Source organism: Monomorium pharaonis, chromosome 11 (genome assembly GCF_013373865.1).
Source record: "Monomorium pharaonis isolate MP-MQ-018 chromosome 11, ASM1337386v2, whole genome shotgun sequence".
NCBI lineage: Eukaryota > Metazoa > Arthropoda > Insecta > Hymenoptera > Formicidae > Monomorium > Monomorium pharaonis.
In genome coordinates, this window is record NC_050477.1 from 7,298,115 (window position 1) to 7,321,953 (window position 23,839).

Below are 23,839 nucleotides of genomic sequence, written 5' to 3' on the forward strand. Positions count from 1 at the left end.
GACCGGGCCGATGATTCGGGGACTTCACGATGGGATTAGGCAAGCCTCTTCGATCGACGGTTTACGCCGTTTCGAGCTCTCCTATTATGTCGGAACGTACCAACGGCGCGGTGCGGCGGTGTGTGTCGCCATATGGAGCGGCCGCAGTCGGACGCTCCATAAATAGAGATTTCGAAGTTACGTCGAAGAACGGCGTCTAAAGTGTGCGCGAGCAATAAAATATTTACGTACGTATACGTATATGCGGCTTTCGCGCAAACGTATCTCAGTATGACATAACGTCTCGGATTGCGTTTTTCCGTAACGTTCTAAAAGAAGACGTTAAGACGGACGAGCTCCGAATTGCACATTAAATATTTTCCGATTCTTTCATTTTCTAAAAATGACGCGCTTTATTTTTGCATCGTATGTCTTCCGGCGTGAGATGCACGCTGGAAACTCAGTTTTCGCGTTGCACGGTAAGCTGAAAGGTTCGAAATATAGAACGTTTAACGAACCTTCGACGAAGCCTCGATGAAGAGATGACAGTATCACTTTCGAGAGAAGCCGGTCTACGCTTCCGGTAGCCACGGCCCATAAATTGGTACAGCGTGCACACCGTGAAGCACCCTCGGTGGTGTTTATAGCGGCGGATAACAAAGAAAGTAACAGAAACGCCGAAGTGGTAAGAGAGGCACGGCTAATTGGCCGTGGATACCGGATACCGGGTGCGAGGAGTTTCACTCGAGAGCTCGTTTCTCTCTCTCTTTCTCTCTCTCTCTTTCTCTCTGTCGCATGCTACGCTCGCTCGCTCGCTCGCTCGCTCGCTCTCGCCGTTCTCGTCTTTCCCGTACGCTGCATTCACTTCGGTTCCGACGATCGCCGTCCCCGGGGAGCCGGGAAAACGTGTGCCGGATGCTCTAGTGAGCCTTCGTACTGACTCGTCGACTCGAAAGGCCGGTCGCCTCGGGGATTCGAACAATCGCGCGACATCGAGGAAGAGACTTGATCATCGCGACAATAATACCTGCGATATGAAAGATGTGATATTTTGCGATGTAAAAATAAAAAAGGTACTGCTTGAGAAGTAGAAGGCAACTCTTGAAATTCTTCGGAAATATTTGTGACCTCGCGATACGGAACGTGTTAAATATTAATTGAAATGATTGACACACAATTTTTGACGTAAAAAGAGCGTTTCCTTTTTAATGTGTTACTCTGATGCGTTACTTTAAATAACATTCGTTTATATCATAATAATATTCATTTATATCAACACTCGACGAATGTTTTAAATTTTGAAAACGGTTTATGGAGCACTAAAAAGATGAATACAAATATCAAATCACTGCTCTAAAGTGATTAGACTAATGTAATCTGTTCCGTGCGTGATACAAGCAGTCTTTAAAATATAAACTCTGAGACGTTTTTATAAAACATAATCTCACGGTTATTAAAAGCAAGATAGTGAACAATGTGTACACGATCAATATATTTTTGATAATTGATGTAAGAACAATAATTACATCTATTTTGTCAGGTTTATAGATTTTTCTCACAAAGCATATAGAATAATTACAATAAGTAAATGCAACATTATTTCATATTAATATAAAATTAAATGTAGTCATAAACAAATGTTTTTTACAAGTGAGCTGTGCAATTGTCGATAAATCTCTTTAAACGTCCAACTCGTCCAACTCTTCTCTTCCTCCTTCCTCCTTTTCCGAATCCGCTATAATTCGCGCGATAATCTTTCGAAATCACGTCATTCCTCGAAATTCTGAAGGGCACCCATCGATTCCGCGGAGAGAGAGAGAGAGAGAGAGAGAGAGAGAGAGAGAAAGATAATCTCAGTGGTAGGTATCGCAAGCGATACGGCAAATTCAGAGTATCCCACGGGGAGCAGCGATCCTCATTCCTCTCCGCGCGGCGGTTCTCGGATGGGACCGCGAGTACGGGTAAGTAGTTCGGGAGCTTATTTGTAGTGAAGGGAGTCGGGCGCGCGCGCTCGTTGGAAAGGGGTCGATACGTATCGCGATTTGCCGCGCTGCCGGGTTATCGGATGGGTATATCGGTCGGCGAGAACGGGGAGGGATCGCTCTGTCTCGAACTCCCCACCGACTCGACTCCTGGCCTACGTCGCTCTAAGCACCTAAAGCGCCCACGTCCACATCATCGGGTGTCAGGCCGCCTACGGTAGATAAGGATCATCAAGGCGTGCTCTATCGGTCTCATATCTCCGGCCACCCTAACTCCAACAGTCTCTCTCTCTGGCGCGCGCTTTTGGCTTCGGTCTCTTCTCTCGAGACATCAGCGACGGGAGAAGATCGTAGAATACGGCTCCTCAGGGAAAAGTGAGCGAGAGGGAGCGAGAAATGAGAGTGAGAAGAGTGGAAAAAGAGAAGAGTAAAAGAAGAAGGGAGAAAGAGGACGGAAGGCACCCGTTGATGTTCGCGCCCGGAACGAACGAGAAGAGAAGGACGGAAGGTTCTCCGCGTCGCACGTCGTTGCACAGACGAACCGAGGGACATGGAGTCTATTTTTGTCGGGTGGCTGTGGCGGTGGCGGGACAAAAAGCCTGCGGCTTCCACCCCGGACCTCTCTCTTTCCCTTTTTTCTCTCCGTCCCTCTCTTTCTCTTTTTTCTCTCTCTCTCTCTCTCTCTCTTTCTCTCCTGCCACTTTTCCCTACATTTCCCTCTTCGTCCCACGCTTTCGTCCGCTTACCGTTTTCTTTTCTTCCCTTTCGCCACGCGGCGGTCTCTCTCTCTCTCTCTCTCTCTCCCTCGTTCTTTTTTTCTCTTCCCGCTACGCCTCTTTTTGTGCCACCGCACAGCCCCGGTTCGTCCCTGTCTCGCGCCCGCTTCCCTCTTTATCCGACACGCGCAATTTCCCCATCTCTTTTTCTCCCTTTCTCCATCGTTCTTCCTCCGCCTCTCCTGCTCCCGAACCACCTCCGTTGCTTTTTCGCCGATACTCCCCGTCTCCCTTTCTCTTCGACGTGCAAACCGATCGCGCACGCGAGCGAGCGAATGAGAACAACTACGTAGAGAACGACGAGGAGAGATAGAGACAAAGAGAGAGAGAGAGAGAGGGTATCCGAATACCGTATACATGAGCGAGCGAAAACGCGCCGCGGGAGAGCCGGCCGGAGAGAAAGAGAGGAGAAGTGGGACCGGAGGAGGGATGTACCGGCGAAGAGCGATGGGATACGCCGCGGGCGGAAAGAGGAAGAGGAAGGAGAGAAGCGCGGCGGTGTGGATGCTAAAGCGCGGACGTGCAAGCGGGACGCCGCGCCGGCGAACGGGCGGAACGTGAGATAAAGCGCGATAGAGAGGGAGCAAGATAGATAGATCGGGGGAGAGCAAGGGAGATACAGAGGGAAAAGAGAGAAAAAGATAGAACGGGGCGACGGGCGGAGGCGAGCAGGTTGGGGGAAAAAGGCCGAGGCTCCCTCGGCGGCCCGCTACTAATTGCCGCCGGCCGCGGTTACGTGCCGCGCGTTATAGCCGCCGGAGTGTGCGAGCGTGCGAGGGGGGGGCCAGAACCGGGGGCCGGCTGGGACCCCAGAACTCAGCCGCCCAGAACGTTCAGCCGGCCCCCGGCTTCTCGGCGCAACGCGGCGCGTATACGCGCGCTCTCGATCCCCGCGCGCTTTCGTTCCGCGTAACCGGCGCATGAACAGCGAGCCTGTATGTCGGCCGGTATGCGTGCCATCGGCAGAATCTCGTCGCAACGGCGAAATTCGTCCCGCTACCGGAGGCATTCCGGCCGCGGTTCTAACGGATGCGCGCCCCGCAGGCTCCCCGCCGATGGGAACGCGTCGGGACGAAACGAGGCGGAAATTTAGCGGATAGATCCGACGCGAATCCAATTGGCGCGTACGGTACGGGATCGACGCTGCGCGTTACGCGAGGAAACTTTAATGCCCCGTCTGTCGACAATGAGTCGTTAGTCGTTGGTCGTAAGAAATCTAGCCAATCACGGTTGATCTTAGAGAAGAATAAGCAAACATGATTGGTTAAATTTTCTTACGACCAACGACCCATTGTAAACGAGACTTAAGCATGTCTCACGTTTCCGTGTCGCGTTTTATCACCTTTTCTTCTAATAACATTCTGAAAGTAAAATTCCACGCATTGTCAAATACATCTTGTCCCTCAATATTCTTGTTAACAAAAAAGAAATTATTCGAAATCTTATTTTTGTCATCAATCTGTCATCGAACAATTCTGTATAAATGACGACTTAACGCGTGGAATGTTAGAGTTGTGAAAGGAAAAATTATTTTAGAATAGTACTTTAACGCGGTGCGAGGTGTCATCTTGTAGACGTCCGTTAATTTTTCAAGCGGAGGATATGCATTCCTAGCGGTATTCCGGGGATGAACGAGAAACTCCGCTTCTGTTAGTTCATTTACACCGTAAGCGTACCGAGTTAAGGCCCGGAAATCCAGGTTGCAGCGTCGTATTTCACGCTACCGTGGCTGCTCCGCCGCATCCACACCGTTCGTCCTATCCGTATACCCGGTACAACGAGTTTGTTTCAATGCCCGGCGAATTTCGCGTCGTTCCGCTTTCTTCGCAGATTGTGCCGCGACGAAACAATTCATCCCTCCCTGGACTCTCGCGCTCCTCTCGGGTTCCCCCCCCCCCCCTTCCAAATACAACGACGCCGTATGTTAACCCTTTTACAATCGTACATTTTAATCTCTTTAAAAGAATAACGAGGCTTAGCATATTCTCGATACTCTGTGCCAAATCTCATTCCTTGTAACGCTAACAAACAAATCACAGTTGAAACGCTTCTTTATTTTAGCGGTTAGACATTTGTTTTTAGAGAAATCGAGGTTCCATTTTAACGCGATAGAAAATTCCTCGGACAAATATTCAGAGTCGAATTCGTAGATTTATTTTATACTTGGATTTGTGGAAATTGCACCGCAAAATTCGAATCTGGTCGAAGGGGTGCTTGAAATAAATCGAGAGACGAACGTACGCATTACATAACAATGTGGCAAATCGGCGGCTCTCAATTCTAGCTGGACGAATATGCGCGTTCGGTGTAACGAAGGGGTTAATCTCGTGGTATTAGCTCAAGCACACGAACGAAGAGCGTGCACTTTGGTTATCGATACGGAGATAACAGCGATAACAATCTTTACTCAACATTACAGTCGAGATAACGCTGTAGACATGGCCTAGCCTCTCCATAAGTCGTGCCTCCCCCATTTCTCTTTCTCTCTCTCCTCTCTCTCTCTCTCTCTCTCTCTCTCGTGCGGATTTTATAAATAAAATTCTGCTTGCGCAATGGCTCGAGTTCCGTCGTGCTGCGAAGAACATCGCGAGCGCGTGTGTATGTGTGCATGAAATACGGCGCAACGGTAATCTAACTTCATTAGACTCATTTGCATCTCCGGGCTTTAGGGAGAATCGTATGCCGAGAATTAGGATATCGCTTTAATAATAAAAAGCGCGTCGAAAAATACAGTTATCTTAATTTCAGTAACTGCGCGGAAAAATACGTCCCCATTTTACAATTTCATTTTTGTAACGTGTGGCAATCTATCGTCACACTATCGAAAACAACATGCGAATAACATATCGTGAAAATATTGTCACATTTTTACGCTCGTGTCTATTGCAAAAAAAAATTTTTTTTTAGAAAATCTACTACATTTATTTTGCGAGTTAATGAAGGAATTAACTCTCCTTCTTCATTCTCTTTGTGCGTGCGCGTTGTAGCAGAGTAAGGTATAATTTTAAAAAGTTCTGTTTTTCGGGAATCGAGCACGCGGGTGCCGGTCGCCCGGACGGGCGCACACGCTAAAAATAAAGATTCCTGCACGAAGCTCTCGTGGTCGTTGTCGTCGTCATCGTCGTCGTCGTCGTCGTCCGGAACCCTCCGTTCGTCCCTGACGGAGACCTCACGCGTTTCTCTTTAGTGCGTGACTCAGCGGGGCCGAGACACGGCGTATACGCCTCGAAGCCACCCTCGTTGTAGTCTCCCCTCTCCCCGCCCTTCCCCATCTCTCTTCGCGCCGCCGCCCGGTTCTTCCCATCGGATCCCGTCCGCCGCCGGTGCCCGAATGCAACCAGGCGGCGAACCCCGGCGCTCTCGACAACAACACCAATAACCACGCACACGCACACGTATGTGCGCATGCACGTGCGCGGGCGCGCGCGCGCGCGCGCACATACTTTCATTATCGAGGCAGGGGTGGTGATAATAATCAAGCGCTGCTGGGTCGCGCTAAGGGCTGTCGAAGGGCGCGCGTATCGCAGGATCCTACGTGGAGAATATATCAGCATCGAGTATCGTTACGAAAAGCGACTCCGGCGGATGTACCTCTTTCCTTCTTCTTTTTTTTTTCCTCGTTTCGATAATCGTGCGATCGCACGTGGTTTGTGTGACATAATATTATAGTAACGTCTACAATCTGCACTCGAAGATTTTTTATAGATGTTCCTTTAGAGAGCAAACTCTTCTAGTTGATTGTATCTCATAGGAAATATACGCTGATTAAGATCGATGAGAAAGTAACGAAATTGAATGAGATAATACCGAATGAGTGAGCTTTCATTGTAAAGATGAAGTAAATTTTTATACCCGCGAGTTTTCCGACTCTTCCTCCGTGTAGAACGTCACGTGATCTCGGTGTCAGGTTGCAATGACGATCGATCGCACTTTATTTACGCGGCCTCATCAATGGCGGCCTATAATATTCGCAGCCGGTCGAAAACCATCGCGAGCGGGGTGAAAAAGAGGATGAAGCGAAAAACGGGGAGGCGGGAGGACCATTAGCGAAGAATTCGCGGCGATCGCCAAAAATGCAGAGGGCCTCGTCGTTTTACTCGTTCCGCCTTGCTACTCTCTCCTCCCGAGTCGAGGAGGTCAACTGTTTTATTGGCTAAGGGTCGCGGCGCACGCCCTCGGAGCCACGGTTTCGGTTAACCGAGCCAAACCCCCGAAATCGGAGCGACGAATTATCGCCTTGGTTAACCTCCGCTCGCGCAGACCGTCTTTTTCCTTTATCCGTCGTCGCCACCTATCCCAGCCGGATATCCCAGTTCCCTCGTTGATTAAAAACTGCTCGCCGAGCGCTCGCAATTTTCCCGGGGAAATACCGTTGTCAGCAGTATCATACGTTTGGCGTTCAGTAGTATAGGTGGTATGATTATTGCGTTCACGCCGAGAACGTTATCTTTGACAAGAGGATCTTTTATAAAGAGAGAGAGAGGGGGAAAGAGAGAGAGAGTTAATCGGATTCAATGACATGTCACGAAAGGATAGCCTTATACTTTTACACATTAAACATAAAATAGACAATTTGTGATAATAAATTTATAATATCGAAATCCTTTCGTCTTTGTCTGTCCTTTTAATTAAATAAAATTTCTATGGAACACGAGCGACGTGAATAACTAGCCTAGTCGTATCTATGAAGGATATACGGACGCGTGATTGTTGCATTTTTCACATTCTTATAAAGTATCAACTCTCCAACGCATATTACGTGTCTGATCGTTACAAGCCAACCTAATAACACTGCAATTCGAGTAGCGCAGGAAGAAAAAGGTTTCCGCCGCACGCACGAGAACGACGGACGGACGGACGGACAGACGGACGGGCGGAACGCTTACGCACGTGTGCTCACGCACACATGCACTTGCACACGCGTACACATGGCTCCGACTACACGCCGGCGGGCCCGTGCTTGTACGGGACCTTTAGCGGCTCGCAAGCCGCAGTCGGGACGATCAATGACAACCTCTCTCTCTCTCACTCTCGTTGCGTCCTCGTCAGATTCACCGTAGGCATGGTTAGTCCGCTTTCTATCCCTCTCTCTCTCTCTCTCTCTCTCACACTCCTTCTCCCTCTCTAGGCTTAGTTACGAGAGAGGAAGACAAGGATACAGCGATACAGCAAGACAAGGAGAGAGAGAGAGAGAGAGAGAGAGAGGAATGCTCCCTCTCAATCAAGATAGACGCGCGAGAGGCTTAGCACCGGAGGAGGAGGCGAACACGAGCGCGGCGGCGGCGTTTCTCTCCATGAGGGGAGCAAGCGAGAACGTCTCGAAGCCACAGCCGACGGAACCCGACGAGAGGGGAGACTTATACCGCTTCGGGTCTCGGAGTCGGAGTCGACGAGCGGGGGCGGGGTGCGGAGGAGGGAAGGAAGGGTGGCCGGTGTAGAGACTGTGGTGCGAGAGAGACATGAGGAAGGCACGGAATCACGTAGCGAGACCGAGAAGAGAGGAGAGCGGTAGATGGTACACGGAGCGGGACGAAACAGCGAGAAAGGATGTTGAAAGAGAGAGAGAGAGAGAGAGAGAGGAGAAAGGCAAACGCGCGGAACAGGAGGAAGCGAGGCAGGACGAACGGGAGGAAGAGCCGCGGCCTGTCTGTGCCTCTGCTTCGGAAAGTGACTAATGACTAGCCGGCCAGACCTACTCTCCTGCCACCCTCGAGGCGAGCGAGCAAGAGGGATCGAGTGGAACAGAAAAGGAGGAAGGGCTTCTCTCTCTCCCGTGAGAGTTATCGCGGTGGCGAACCTTTCCTCTCCGCCGTTGTTATCTCGTGGCCCTCGACGACGGTCAACCGTGAAAAATGAGTGTCGCGAGCGGGTGATATTTTGCGGGACGCCGTGGCGAAGGACGGAAATGGAGCGGGAGAGAGAGAGAGAGAGAGAGAGAGAGGGAGGTAGACAAGAAAGAGAGATGGAAAATCTCGGAGGCACGCAAAATCCCGTGGACGCTGCCGTCGCCGCCGCTGGGCGGGATGGACGAGGGAGGATGGATCCTCTTTGCTCCGACCACCCGGAACTGTGAATCTCGATCGATGGCGAACCGAGAGCGAGCGGGCGAGCGAAGCGGAGCGGCGGAATTCTAAGCGCGCCCGCCGCCGCCGTGCTCTTCCTTTTCCGTGAGAAAGAGTGCCGCTTCGGCGCCCGGAATCCCACGGCACCGCGACGCGCGCATCAGAACCACGCAAACGGCAACCATAAGGTGTAACTAATAGAACTGCAATTTTTAGATGGGACGCAGAAAAAGAGACATCTGGCACAGTTACTTTCCTTTCCCGTTTAACGGGCGTTTGCGGATTTTCCGCGAAAAAAAAAAATCAACGCGGTTTAATTTTCTGGACGCGTCGCAATATTAGACGACGACTGTTCGATTCCCCTGGTTTAGTAAATGATCGTAATTCCAAAATCTACTCGAACGAATTTTGACTTTGCATACCAACGAACGAAATCCCCGCCGATTCGTCGCGATTTATCGATATGTCGGAGCATCGAATGAAATAAAGACCGTACTCTCGCCGGTGAATTGAAGAAACTTGAGGCGCGATATCAGATTTTTGTGGAGATTGGTGGTCGCGTTACGTGACGTGTACGCCACGTTAGACAGTACCGTGAAAGCGTCCGCCTCTCGCGATAGAGTGAAATGTAATTGAGCAACGGGGGAAAAAGTATACGCCGCGAGAGAGCGTCTTACCGTTCTACACACCTCTCACAGATATACGGAGTGATAACGGCGTCGGAGCTCTGATAGAGGAAACGATAGTGACGGGAGAGCGAGCGTTTTGCGAGGATTCTCAATAATTCGGGGATATATTTATCAAAGCGCTACAAGAACTCGCCGTAAGCAGTTATTATATGAGATAAAATTATAATTCTATCGCGTTGGGTTTAATTTTTAATTTTGATTTCATTAGCTGCGAGCCCTTTTAAAGCGTCGGTCGTGTCGGCCTAATCTGTGCCTCGAATTTTCCGAATCCGCCAAAAATATAAATCAATTTCATAGATTAGATTATCGGTCCGTTTACCGAGGTTATCTGTAATCTCACGACCAGTTTAATCAAGACATTCCGGCGTGAGTAAATCGCAGGATATTCCCGGAATATCTAGCGCCAGGGCTCGATAGGGTGTGCACGATGACGTGGTGGTGCTGCTGTGCAATTCGGCTTGGATGCAGCAGTGCGCACTGGCGCACGTTAAAGGCCGTCGTACACAAATCGACGTAAAGGCACAACGGTACACAAGCCGAGTCGGAGAATCACGGAGGGCCTCCGAAACAATCTGTCGCATTGTTTCGGAGAATACAAGCGTTTCGTCAATCGAGAGGCGTTTGCATCGCCTTTTTAAACCGCTATTAGATGTATTATAGCGTGCGGCAACGGCTTTAATCAGCGGCGGTGCGCGCCTAGTGCATCCAATCGGATTCGCCGTGAGTAATTTAACACGTTATCGGACGGCCTTAAAGTAGCGTGTACGATGAAGCCCCGCGAGGGCGAAGCGAGAGAAAGAGAGAGGCTCTCTCGTGAGTTTCGTTTTGCCGAATTCCACGGCGGGAAGAAAATCACAGACAGAAAATCGCGGATAGAAAATCGCGGAAGTGTTGCCGGTAAGACCGAAGAGGCAAACGGCGCCATGGCAAACGGTCTCGCTCTTTTTCTTTCTCTCTCCTTCATTCTTTCTTTCTTTCTTTCTTTCGCTCCGGGCTTGGCAAAGCTCCGGAAACTGGATCGAAGCGCCGTTGCACCGACGAAGAGCGTCGGCGGACAAGACGGGGGTGGAGGCAGAGGCGGCAGAGGCGGCGGCGGTGGCAGCGTCAGCCACCGGCCACACCGCTGCACGCGCGTATATACATAATTAGACGCAATTAAGCGTCCGCCTTATCTGCACACGACGAGATCTTCTCTCGTCCCTCTTTCAGTCTCTACTATCTCTTTCCCTCTTTCCTTCTCTTTTACTCCTTAAGCGTGCCGCGCCCGAGATCTCTCGCGGTTTTTCTGCTCGCCGTGGAGAGATAAATCCCGCCGACCAATAAACCCCGCGTTTCAGTGGGCCGCGGTAAGTTCTCCTCTAACACAGTGGGGTTTGCCACGTGCAAAACGACCAAACCGCGTGGATAGAAGCTCGAAAGTCAATTTTCCAGGAATAAGGATAAGAAAGTAGAATTTACGGGTTGAATATAGGACAATTTCGTGGCGACGTTATTACCGTACCCCCGCGTACGGTTAGCGCGTGGTGAAATTATTGTTACCGTAGCTTTCTGATCGTTCTCCTTGAGAGAACTGGTATTGCTCGAAAGTGATACCGGAAAAACGTTTAATGCGTTAATATGTAAATCTTGGGACTTCTAGACTCGCGCCAGAGATGCAAGTGAAACGTCGAGAGGCATAAAAAGATCCACTTAATTTCATCCAAGTTCCTATACTTCACGCTAAGTGAGCTCGACAGAGGCAAGAAACGGGCAAAGTCCACCGCGACGCATTCCGATGCCGAGTCTTATCGGTCGCGCTTCGTTTATCGGTTAAATCGCGTCGACTTCTCGATCGACGGGAGATTATATCTCGATGCCTCCCGCAACCGCTCGCTAACTTAATCCTTTCGGTCGCTCGCCGGAGCGACTGTACTACTACCTGAGGGACACGTCTCTCGCGCTCACTCACGTGAGGCAGGTTAATCCGCTTGGACGTACTCACCTTGTTGTGCGGCAGCTGCGTGGGCACGTAGAGCGGCGGATCCAAACCCGGACTCGTGACGGCGTGACGTCCGATAATCCTGTCGGCCGCTTTCGCGTCGTAGCCTTCCGGCTGGCCGATGTGGAAGCCCTTGCTCTTGACCCAGAAGCGGAACTTGCTGTTCTCGGCGCTGTTCACCTCCTCGCCTCGTAATGTCCTCAGGATACGCGCGTACTTCTTGATGGTGATCGTCTTGGTCTTGGCCAGATCGCCATACGTCTTGATCACCCACGGCTGATAGGCGTTGAACATGCCGTCGTTTTGAAACTTTCTCGACGACGGGGCGGCCCCGTCGACTCCCTTCGGGCCCTGTTGCTGTTGACCCTTTTGCACGCTATACGCGCCGCCATTCATATTCGGCGATGACATCCCCGTATAGGACATCGCCATTCCGGTCTTCGCGTCCACCGCGGCGGCGGCGGCGGCGGCGGTACCGCCCGTCGCGTATCCGCCGTTTAACGAGTTCGCGGCGCCGGAAGCGGCGGCCAAGGAACCACTGGTCATGTTGGAGATGTCGAGGTACGAGACAGACGAGCTCTTGCCGAGGTTCGTGGCGTTGCCGACGAAGGTCGCCATGGAGGTCGACATGTAGGGTGGAATCGGCGTAGGTGGCATGCCGAGGCTTCCGGCGCACAGGCCGGCCGTTTGTCCGCCCGTCAAGCCCAGCCCGGTCACGGAAGCGTACGACGGCACGTCCGACATGTTCGACGTGTTAGTCGGCCAGCTAGTCGAGAGCACGGAACCGTTCGATATATCGTTTGCTGTCGAGGAGGAGGTCGTGCTGGCAGCCGTCGAAGTGGACGACGACTTGGTCTGAGTGGCCGATCTCGAGACGGAAGTTCCACGACTCTTCGAGATCTGGCTATCGGTTGAGATACTACTCGTGCTTGTCGAGATGGAGGACGAGGAGGCGGGACAGGAAGCGCTATTACCCTTCCCTCCGCTCGTCGAAGTCCCGCGGGACTTCTTCGTCGGCGGCTCGTCCCGAGTGCCGCCGTTCATCGAGTTCAGATTGCCGTGGGACGGGCTGTTGTTGTTCTCGCTCCTCGAACGCTTGCTCGACGACGACAACGACGATGACGACGACGACGACGTACTCGTCGTGGACATTGATTGGCCCGAGGGAGTCGGCGAGCTGTTCACCGGTGCTCTGCGACGTAGGCCCATCGTCGTCGCGCTAGCCATATTGTGCGTTGTTTATGTGTCGCTACCAGGGTTCTGCTCACCGTTAGCTCGCGAACGGCACATTGACATTGACCAGCGCACTTTGAGATATCACACCAAGAGATTACACCACGTAGAAATCATCCACGATCACTCGTATCACTACGAAGTAGTCCGTACGAGATAAGTCACTTGCGCGGGTTTATGCCACCTGAGAAACGCCTCGGCGTTCTCCTTCGGGAATGGCGACGACGACCACGGCAAGGTGATGCTGCGCCCCTGGAAACAAAAGAGGGACGAAATGTGACGAGGAAAATTAGCTATGCGCAATTAAGCGGCGGAAACGTTTAAGCGCGAGGGGCGCCGCTAATGGACTACTAGCTTGAGATGGGTGGAGACTATCGTCAGTGGGAGAGGTAGATTATAGCTGCTCGGGGATATAATACGCGGCAGAAATTCACTCGGGAAATTGACTCCCGTCGCCTTCCACCTTCTGTCCGATAATAGACGCGCGGCGTGGAGTCTCTCGCGCGCGCAATGCTCTCGCTGTGAAAACTCCGCTTTAAGCGATCCGATCGCATTCTCTCTCTCTCTCTCTCTCTCTCTCTTCTCTCTCTCTCTCTCTCTCTCTCTCTCTCTCTCTCTCTCTCTCTCTCTCGCCTATTCCAAGCTCGTATATCGGGGAATCGTAGACTCCGTTAACATCCAGCGAACTCGGTCGTTTATTTCAAAAGCAACGTAAGCAAGAAATTTCACTTAAATCAGGAGGGTTGGTTTGCATTTTTAACTCAGTTAGGCCCGTTTCCATCAATGTAAATTAACTTCAATTTCAGCTTAACTTGTTCCTATCTTTTTCTAATTCTTAAAACTAGAAAAAACTCTAGAAAGTAATTATGGCTAAAGTTAATTTGCTTTAGTAGAAACAGTCCTTAGATCAATTGCGTCTCGCTGCTTTTTTTAAGACAAACGATTCACGTACTTTGTTTAATTTTCAAGAGCACAATTAAAATATTGCCATTATAAACAACGTCCAAAGAATGAACTTTGGAAGGGAAGGATCAATTACTCTCTCACTTGTACACATTACTCGCACTTAAGGTAGAAACCTCGCGCTTCTTTACGGATATCACGTTTCAACTCTAATCGCGTATGAAGAAATGGGGACTTTTCGCAAGAGCGACATTAAGGATAGTCAACGACGCTGGCACAATTAGCCAGCAGCTTACACCGGCGTACCTAAACACGGGAAAACCGGTTAGCCACCGCGACCTTCCTTTCGCGCGTGGGCCATTTTTGCGTCCTGCATATATCTGCATGACCGATATCGGACTGAAATATAGTGTACCATCCGCGTGTCATTCAAAGAGAAAAAAAAACCGCCCCGATGCAGGATCGAACGGTTATTGCTCTCAACCTCCCGCAGCAAAGCCATGGCGGTGGGGCCGGAAAATAATGAGATATAACGACCTAAATATGAAGCCACCCTTCATATGCGATTCTCACCCCTAGACACGCATCGGGCACCCTCGATGTCACGCCCCCCGACGAACGTTCCTATCTCTCACTGTTCTATTTGGAATCGAAACAAAACTGCGACGATTGTCCGCGTTCGTATCCCGAGTATAAATTTGTGCAGCAGGGCGACGGGATGTGTTCGAGATCACCGCAAGTATATCCAAGATCACGTACGTATCAAGGATAAACGTGGTCGTGCGGTACAATCTGCAATCGCAGCGGGTATCTAAGGAGCGGAAGCTAATTCAATAAGCTCGATCGGACTGTCCATCCACCTTGGACAGCCTCGCTAACGGCCCGAGGGCGTCACTTAAAGCCCCTTTGGGCCGTAGAATATCAGGATAATCCTCGAAATACCGGGCCGGTGAGTCGTTTCATCGTGGCAAAAGGATATCAAAATGAAATCTCGCGGTGTTCAGAAGCAGCCAATTCCGCCAGCGCGACTTTGAACTAACTCGTAAATTGTTGAAAATCGCACGAGATATTCAATAAGAATAACTTGAGTTAAGATGGATGTGAGATAGCTGCTTCAATAAGAATCTAAAGATAGCGAGAAAAACAAGAAAATATATTTTATTAACATGTTTTACACCTCTTTTACATACATATAAAAGTAATAATTATAAAAGAATAGTTTATGTGATATAATTGATGCTATCTTGATTGATTAACAAAATTGATTTGAATTTATAATCAAAGACTATTTATATATAATCTATTTCTTACATACAAAATAATGATTAATTAAATGTGAATTTACATAATTATCAAGTGTTGTTAACATTTTTTTATTATAAGGATTAAGAAGTTAAATATTGTCAAGAGTTGATATAAAACTAATAGGAACGAAGAGGTCGTGTTATCGTGTCCACGATGACGACGAATTGTTTTAATGTCTATGATACAGGTACACGAAATATACCTAAATACTCCAGTTTGGATTGCTCGATATGCCTCGTTGGGAGGGTCACGCAACGAACTGGCATTGGGACAGATTTCTTATTTTCGCGATTATCGCCCTCGGGAATGTCAATCAAGCCGACTGGTCGACCGACCAACTGGGTTCCCGAGTAAAATGGCAAACCTCTGCGGTTTACGCCAGGCAATCGAGAAACAAGCCCGCTGGCGGAAACTAATTCAATGAGGCCGATCGAAGCGTCTAGCGCGGTGGCTGGCATAATGGCCGGGGCCGCGATGTACGCGATTTCCTTCAATTGACAGCGAGCCGGAGAGAGAGAGAGAGAGAGAGAGAGAGAGAGAAGCGAAATGGAAGGCAGGATACGGTCGAAAAGTCACGTCGATATCATCGCCAGATAACCGACCTGTCGGTTGTCCTGCCGCGGAGATACGATCGCGCGAACGTGTGAAAAGGTTTATTTCGAGTGCCGCGATCCCGGAGCGCCTTAATTAACGGCTCGATTAAGCACCTATTAACTACCGCGGTCGCATTTAACCGACGCTGCCCACGATCGCGAGCTCTCGCAGGCAGAATCAATGGGGAGAGACCGAAGCGGATAAAGTAGCACCGTAGAATATTTGTGCTCTTTAACTTTAGAAACTTATAGTCTCTCACTGAAAGGTATAGAAAACGAGTTTCTCAATTGTGACGTAGTGATTTAATGACATCGAAAAAAAGGAACGGTGTCAATTAAGCAAGTATCAATAACGTCAAATTGAAAAAGCGATAATCGAGTCTCAATAAAATCGATAATTTACAGAACTCCGACAATGATTAAAATCTTATCAAGACGTATCGCATGCAAGCTTGTTTAGAATAAAATTTGAAATTGAGTCTTAGTAACTCGAGGATCTTCTCTTGGAACGTAAAATTTTAACGTGTCAAGAGAAACATAATAAGCGTCTAAAACACGAGGTCGCACAAATTAAGTTACCTCGTCGCGTTTCGATTTCGTAAAACACACACACACACGGTGGTGCGCAAACGCCACGCATCGGACGAAAAACCCGCGACGGGTGAACAAGAAAAAAAAAAAGACGAAACTGCGAGAGTCCGCGTTCGCGCGAGCGAGTGACCCGATTAGGTTAGCGGCGGGACTGCTCTTAGGTAACTCGCGACAAACATTCGGAGAAGATACTCGACAAACCTGACAAAGTCGACGAGCAGGTGTCGCGCGGGCGGGGAGGGAGAGCAAATTCAATAAGACCGATCGAACCGTCCGCGTCCGGCACGGTAGCCCCGGTATAATGGCCTCGGCGCGCGATATATCCGCGCGCGCTCCTTTAGGTGGCAGAAACGGGGCCCCGGGACGGCGATATGTCTCGGCTTAGAGCCGCACACAAGTCACGTAGTGGCATGGGACCACCACCGAGTATTATAGCGCGTCCCCTGCCATCCCCCCCTCCCCCCCGATCCTCCCTTCCATCCCCTTTACCGCGTCACGCTGTTTCCCTCCCTCTCTCTCTCTCTCTTCACATATCGCTGTTTCTCTTTCGCTTTCCGCGTCTCCCTCCTTCTCTTTCTCTCTCCCTTCATGTACACATTACTCGGCGTATAATGTGGGTGCCACTCGCACACCGAGCGGCCGGGTGTCACGCTACGTGCTTCCTGCCCGTAGGCCATAGTGCGACAAAAGGCCTTATGTCCGCTCGCTCGTGGGACACTCGTGATCGCAATGTGTAATCAAGCTCGCATGGCCACTGTATTACCGCGTACGCCCACCCGTTGTACGCGTGCATACGCGGCAGTTTCGGTTATCCGTTTCCCGCGCAGGACACTACCGTCCTCCCGCTGCACCTCCTTCTCCACCCCTTCGTCCTTGTCCCACCCACCGATCGGTTTCGTAACGGCGATGTCTCGCGGCCACCGATCGGTGAATTCGCGGCCGTTATTTCAACTGGAGAGAACACCGAATGTCCTCTTTTTCATTTTAATATCACGGGTAAAGGTATACACACGCGATACGGAAAATATTCCTGAAATAAGGTCGCTAAACTTTGAATGCGAAAAAATCGAACGCTTATGAATTTGAAACATACTCTTTGTCTGCCGTAGAATTCTGTAAATATGTCTAAAATTCAAAGATGTTTAATTTTAAAATAGATATTGTTTTCCTCTCTTAAAAAAAAAAACTGTCGAAAATGATTTCCTATCGGCGAGACGGTACGTGTTTCGCACGTTTCAAGATTCAAATATAGATTTACAGACTTACTTCGATGTACGAATTCTCTGTTGAAATATCAAATTAACTTAGCAGATCACGCTGAATCTGTTGTCTACTACTTATATAAAGAAATAAGAACGTTTCAAAGTTTGCCAGATATTCCTACGTTTCTGACGCAGATGAGAGATGTTTACACCTCGGAAAAAAGCGTTTTTCAATGATTATATGAATATCATTTCAGTTAAAAATCCGTACAATACGGTTTCACCATTCGGTTTTCTATGTCAGAAATATCATATGCATATTGAGAGAGAAAACATGTTTATTCTACTTAATTTCTTCGAACCAGCAAACGACATCAAAGAACACGTTCGTGATTAGCGTCAAATGTCACTCGGCGTAGTAGACGGCGACACTTTGGCGAAAAGGAAAAACGTATGGTTCTTCTCGCGTTAAAAAAAGAGCCTGCTTAAATTAGAAGTACACGCAATAGCCTCTTGAAAAAAATCTTCCATATCCCGCTGATGAAACTAAAAGGGACGAGGATATTTGCTGTTCGGAAAGAACACTCGCGTTTATTATTTCACCGAGCTGACTAGTTAAGACTTTCTATCGCCAAACGAGTTATTTACTTTGAGCTATATTAAAATTTATAAATGAAAATTCGTTACTCTCTTCGAGGAGCTCGCGACGTGCGAATATTTTTGCAGTCGCAATCGGGCGTACGAGTACGTCAATTCTGACGACGCAAGTCGACAGATGAAAACTACGAGAGTCGGAAGCGATGATAGGCGAAGCAATTTACGATCAATATAGACACATGTTTTCGACGCGCGGCCAGTTTACACAAAACTTCGGGTGAACGTTCGCGAGATAGGATTATAACAGGCATATATGATTATCGCGGGTGGTGCAAAGTCCCGCGAAATAGCGCTACCGACGCTAAATGTCACCTAGAGGTATAATTCGCACGGGGACTTACCAAAAATCGCGTTTGTAAACGCGACGGATTTTATTTTCAAGTGTCGCAGGGGATCAGAGTAACGGGATCAACGAGATGCAAGCGAATCTGCGCAAGTATCCCGGTCTTGTTGCGATCTCGTTTGCTATAAAAGCTATGTGAGAAGCTATATCCGTCCTTAACTACTTTTATCGATCATCCATCAGACTACCGAGAGTACCGTGAGATAGTTTGATTAGTTGCTTTATATCCGATCGGGTCACTAGCTAAGAAGGATCACAGACAAGGGGTAATGTATTCTCGCTGCTGTAATCTTATAAGTACGACGCGTACGTTGTTTGACATTTAAATTCTTCGATCTTGCGATTAAAAATCTAATCATTTTTTTTTTAAATAAACAGTTCGAGCCTGCGATTAAAAAAATAAACTCGCAGAAAATTTTTCGATGTTACTGTGTCCATCGAATATGATGTGTCTGTGCGGGATCAATCATTAACAAGGATTTATCTCTGAAATGATTTTATCGTGTAAGAAATGACGTTTCCATCTAACGCACAGAAGCGTTAAACAATGCAGCGGAATGTCCGCGTATTAACGAACTCTTTGGGAAAGAGCCACACGAGACCAGGATGAACCATCACCGATAATGACACGTTACAGAGGCACCGCAAGCGAGTGCGCTTCGGATTTTCAATCCAACCCCCGGTGCGCGCATGTTTTCCACACCGTTCGCCTACGTCGAATTAAATCGCCGGTGAAAAGAACCACGCAACGATCGCGTGCGATCGAAAGGGCGGCATTCTCGTAACACTTCGAAAACCGATAACGAGACTTCTCTCGGCATTTCACGGCAATAATAATCACGGAGGTAATGCGCTTACGGGGGTAAGGCGCGACAAACAACACTCGGCCAAACGTACTCCCGACGCGGCAATTCCCCCGAGTCAGATCAAATCGCATCCCGGATAGAAAAAGTGAGTCTCGTCGGGGAAAAAAGAAATCGCCCGCAAAAGGATTACATCCACTGCGAAACTGGCGCGCCATTCGCGAAACGGCGGCCCGTTAGATCCCGTCGGAAAAACCGTCGAACGCTCTCCTCGCTCGAGTCCCGGAGTGGCAGTAAGTTGAATTCCCAAACGGGCGGGTGTGGCGACCGGCCCGCAACGGGCACCGGAACGAACGGACGCCGCTGTCTCTTTCTCTCTCTCTCTCCTCCGTTATTTCCCTCCTCGACGTGTGAGGGCTGGCTGTTTCTTTTGCCGTTTCACGAGAAAAAAAAAGAAAGAAGGACGGAGAGAAAACGCGGATGACGAAACGTAGTTTTCTACGCTCGAAAAATAACGCGGATTACGTCTCTCTGATCCATGTCGTTCGCGCCCGTCGATCGATCGTCGTCGGGAAGCGTCAACTTTCCTCAGACACAAAGGGACGTCTTCGGACGCAATCTGGATGTATAAATCGCGATATGATCGAGGCGGATTGAGGTGACGCATGAATATTAGAAACGGACCGTATGATCGATGGCTCTCTTTGGGAAAAGAAGTCGCCGCATTCGCGTGATTTCTCTCGATATCAATTTCACTCTGGAGCACGATGATAACGCGCATGGGAGACCGATTAATAGTTCATAGCACTTATCTGCGCTGCGTTGGTACGCGTTGCAAGGCTGATCTACTTCGAAAGTTTTGCAGGTAATTTTGTTTAAAGTTTAACATCGTGGATCGTCACGGCGAGGAATAAACGAAAACACTGATTGATGTAAATTAAAAAATCGTGAACTATACTGTCGGCGCTTTCACTGTTGCAAGAAGGGAATTATTTCCGACGCGACGACCCGACAGATAATCGACTAAAGCAGCGCGAAAAACATTTTATTTTTAAAAAGGATCTTCCACTAATCACGTTTGAACATCACGAGTGAATTACGGGAGAATTCTCTCGTTGGCGATGTTTCATTCACAATTTTTAAATAATAATTTCCAGACAGACGAAACACGCGCAAACGACGGAGTAACCTTGCGAAACATCGCGCGAAAAAAAGAAACGCGGAAAATCGCACGTCTAGCAATCATAAAGTAATGATCGGAACTCACTTGTATATCGTCGTCTTCGCACTGTCACATCGAGATCACACGCATGGTCGCTCACGCACTGGCGAAGATCGGAGCGAAATCCGCGCCCAAGCAACCGCTTTCGGGACAAAGAGCCCGGATGGCGATCGGAAAAAGGAGAGAGAGATGAAGAAGAAAAAAAACGAGATCTCTTGGCACTGTCACCGATCCGCAATGTAACGCTCTTCCGTGTCCCACCGCGTGCGTCCGCCGCGAGTGTGCGAGATCCGTGCCGCGTGTCCGTCCGAAAGTGTCACCTCCCTCTCCGTCTCTCTCTCTCCTCGGACGACTGCGACGTGCCGGCGAAGATCCGTGAAAGGAGGAAGAAGAGGCGCGAGAGATCGTCCTCGCAACCCGGTCTCGCGTGGACGAGCGCCGTCGGATGCTCGGTGGCGGCCACTCTTCTGTGCTTCGCTTTCCTTTTTTTCTCGGCTCTCGTCTTCCACCGGGTAACCACCAGCCCGACGATGTTGACGTCGCGCGGCAACGAGGCGAGTAAAGGAAGACCACGACGACGGCCGGCAGAAGGAAGAGCGGCGGTGGAAGAGTAGAGGAAGGCTGCGCGGGGGTGGGGAGGGAGGGAGGAGGAGGAGTAGTAGAAGACAGAGCGAGCGAGAGAAAAAGAGAGACAGAATGAGGACAGACGGACAAAATGAGTGAGAGAGGGAGGGAAAGGGAGGGAGAGAGAGAGAGAGAGAGAGAGAGAGAGAGAGAGAGAGAGAGAGAGAAGATAGCGAAAAGGAAGAATCGGAGCAAGAGCGAGCGCCGGCAGACTGGGTTGACTCGGTGGCCGAGCGGTATCTCACCCGCGAAAAGCGTCCCGCGATCAGGTGACAGCGGGAGTACACACCGGCGTTACTCCCGAGAGCGAGAGGGAGAAGCGGGACCGACAGACGAGAGAGGAGTCGAAAACGGAGAGGTAGGACGGCTGGCTGCGGTGGCGAGACGAGGAGAGTTGAGTCGCGCGGAAAGTGGAGGGAGCGTAGAGTGGCGTGAAGGAGGAACCAGGCGGGAGGCTAAACACGTCGGAGAGAGAGAGGGACAGATAGAGCGGGACGTAGGAGGGTGGAAAAACGGGACGGAGAACGAGCCGACGGAGATAGGAGACGAAGAGAGAGAGAGAGAGAGAGAACGATAGCCAGAGTACTCGTGCTGCGTTCGCCGAGTGTAACTCGACTGGCAGTCGAGGAGAGCGAGGAGAGAGGGACAGAGTGGGACAGAGTGGGATGCGAAGAAACGCCGCGCGCTACGGACGGAGAGGGAGAAAATTTCAAGAGGGAAAGAGAGAACTATAGTTGCGCGCGCGTGTGTGTGTGTGTGTGTGTGCAAAGCTAGAGAAAAAGGGAGACAGAATCGGAGCGTCGGCGAGGGAAACGAGGGAGGGCGACCGTGGGTGACGAGGAGGAAGGGCAAAGTGGGGTGCCGAGAGCCGACGGAGAGCCGACGAGAGAGCGTATACGAGCGGGTGGCCGGTAGGGAGGCAGAGAAGGGCTCCCTGATCGCTTCTGAGTGCAAACGGTTCGGCGTGCGGTGGGACACTGGCAGTCAGTCGGGCGGGCGGGCTGGCTGAAACTGCTGTGGATAGCGGGTGGCGAGCGGCGCGGCGCGGCGCGATACTCCACGGAACGGGACGGGACGGGCCGAGAGCGCCGAGCCGGGCCGGGACCCCCATCTAACACACGCGCGCACACGAACGTGCGCGGCGCACACACGCCGAAGGCCGTGTGCGCTCGCGTGTAGTCGCCACCGAGACAGAGGCACGGTAAACACAGACGCGCATTCACACGGATAGAATCGGAGTCTGACGGACGGACGAACGGTCGAACGGTCGGTCGTTCGGTCGATCGGTTGATCGGTCGGTCAGGTGCGGGATGACGAGGGAGGTAGGGCAACGAGTAAAGACAGCCCAACCAGGGCAAGCAGGCTCGTCTATACGGGCCTCGGCGCGTTACTACGCAAACGGCTCTGCCTGCTTGTGCCTGCCCTCGGCTCGGTACGGCTCGGTTTCGTTCGGGCGCCCGCACTAGCCCGACTTTACCCCGCTATTCGTCTCACTATTCGTCGGTCGGTTGGTCGGTCGGTCGGTCGGTCGGTCGGTCGGTCGGGCTCTCTATGCCGCTCTGTCGTTCTCGTCGCTCTAGCGTGACGCGTGACTCGTCTCTCGCTTGGCGCGCGGACACCTCTCGCTCAGCCCTCATCTCTCTCTTTCTCTAGTCTGGCTGTCTCTCTATTCTGTCCCGCTACTCCGACCGCCACGCTGCGCCGCGCGCCGCGCCGCGTCAAGCCGAACCGAACCGAACCGAACCGCGCCGCGCCTCACCACGCTACCTCTCGCGCCGTTCAAGCCGATGCATGCTCGAGCCGATGCTCTCTTCCGTAAGCGCGCACGCTCGTCTCCTTTTTTCCACGCTATATCCGCCGCCTCTTTCCTCCACCCGGAACTCCCGTCTCTATACTCCCCCTCCTCTATGTTTCCCCTCTTTCTCTCTCCTCCATTGCTTTTTCTCGCTACCGCCCTTTCGGTCCTCTCTGTGGGACGTCCGCTCTACTCCGTCAAAATTCTCGTTCATCGTCGTCGCCCTCGCCGGGCTTTCATCATTTCGTACACGTCCCCGTGCCAATTCAAAGCGTGAAGGAGTCTTCAACACACCGGCGGACACCCACACCGGAACGAATGGTATAGGCCCGACATGTCTGTTCGTCTACCGGAATTTCCTCAAACCGAAACAAAAACAGAGAAAGAATAGCGATAGTCGCTACAATAAAAAATGAATCGAACTATAATAAAGTTATAGCTGCTCTGTGATTTTTTCTGTTTTTCAAATGAATTTCTAAAATTTCAGGCGATTCCCCTGGCGATATTCCGAAGATTGCTTTAGTATGGTAAATCTCACACCGCGACTAATTTTGAGTCTCAACTTTAAAGATTTGACATGATCGTTCGTTACTTGCCTTTTCTTTAGTTTTATGATTATTAGAGCTGAATTATTCAACACGCATCGTGTAAGACTGCGCAGAACCTCGGTCCTTGAGAGTATCTGGAGAAACGAGCCGTCGCGATTACGCTTGTAACTGAACTCGAGGCTTTTCTCATTGCTCTCAGATTCACGCGGAAATATTTCTTAGACACTCTATGAGTGAGTGAGTAAGCGAACGTTTATTAGAGTTCTAGGACAAGTTCTCGAAGAACATACATACAGATAAATGAAAAGATTATAACAGGATACAAATTTTTAATATAAAATAAGAGATGTACAGAATAGCAATAAAGAACAAAAAAAAATAGACATGAATGTAACAATATTTACAATACACGCAGAAAGCTACACAATAAAAAAGAAAAGAGACGAGAAAAAAGTGAGAAAGAAAGAGAGAGAGACTCGATGAAAATAAATCCAAAAAAGTTATTAGCTTAAGCTTAGAAGACAATGTTGTATTACCCTTTTACTATTTCCAGT

The 23,839-nt window shown here is 50.0% G+C and overlaps 1 protein-coding gene across 1 annotated transcript in view; it reads right to left on the reverse strand.

Moving 5' to 3' along the window:
- The window catches only part of LOC105836109, a 51,455-nt gene extending 29,476 nt beyond the window's left edge, over positions 1–21,979 (reverse strand). Inside the window, exons 1-2 of the mRNA XM_012679923.3 lie at positions 20,364–21,979; positions 11,470–12,951 (exon numbers count right to left, since the gene is read on the reverse strand). Coding sequence (XP_012535377.1) covers positions 11,470–12,693 — 1,224 coding nt within the window. The 5' untranslated portion in view covers positions 12,694–12,951; positions 20,364–21,979. The remainder of the gene's footprint in view (positions 1–11,469; positions 12,952–20,363) is intronic.
- Between the last annotated feature and the right edge of the window lie 1,860 nt (positions 21,980–23,839).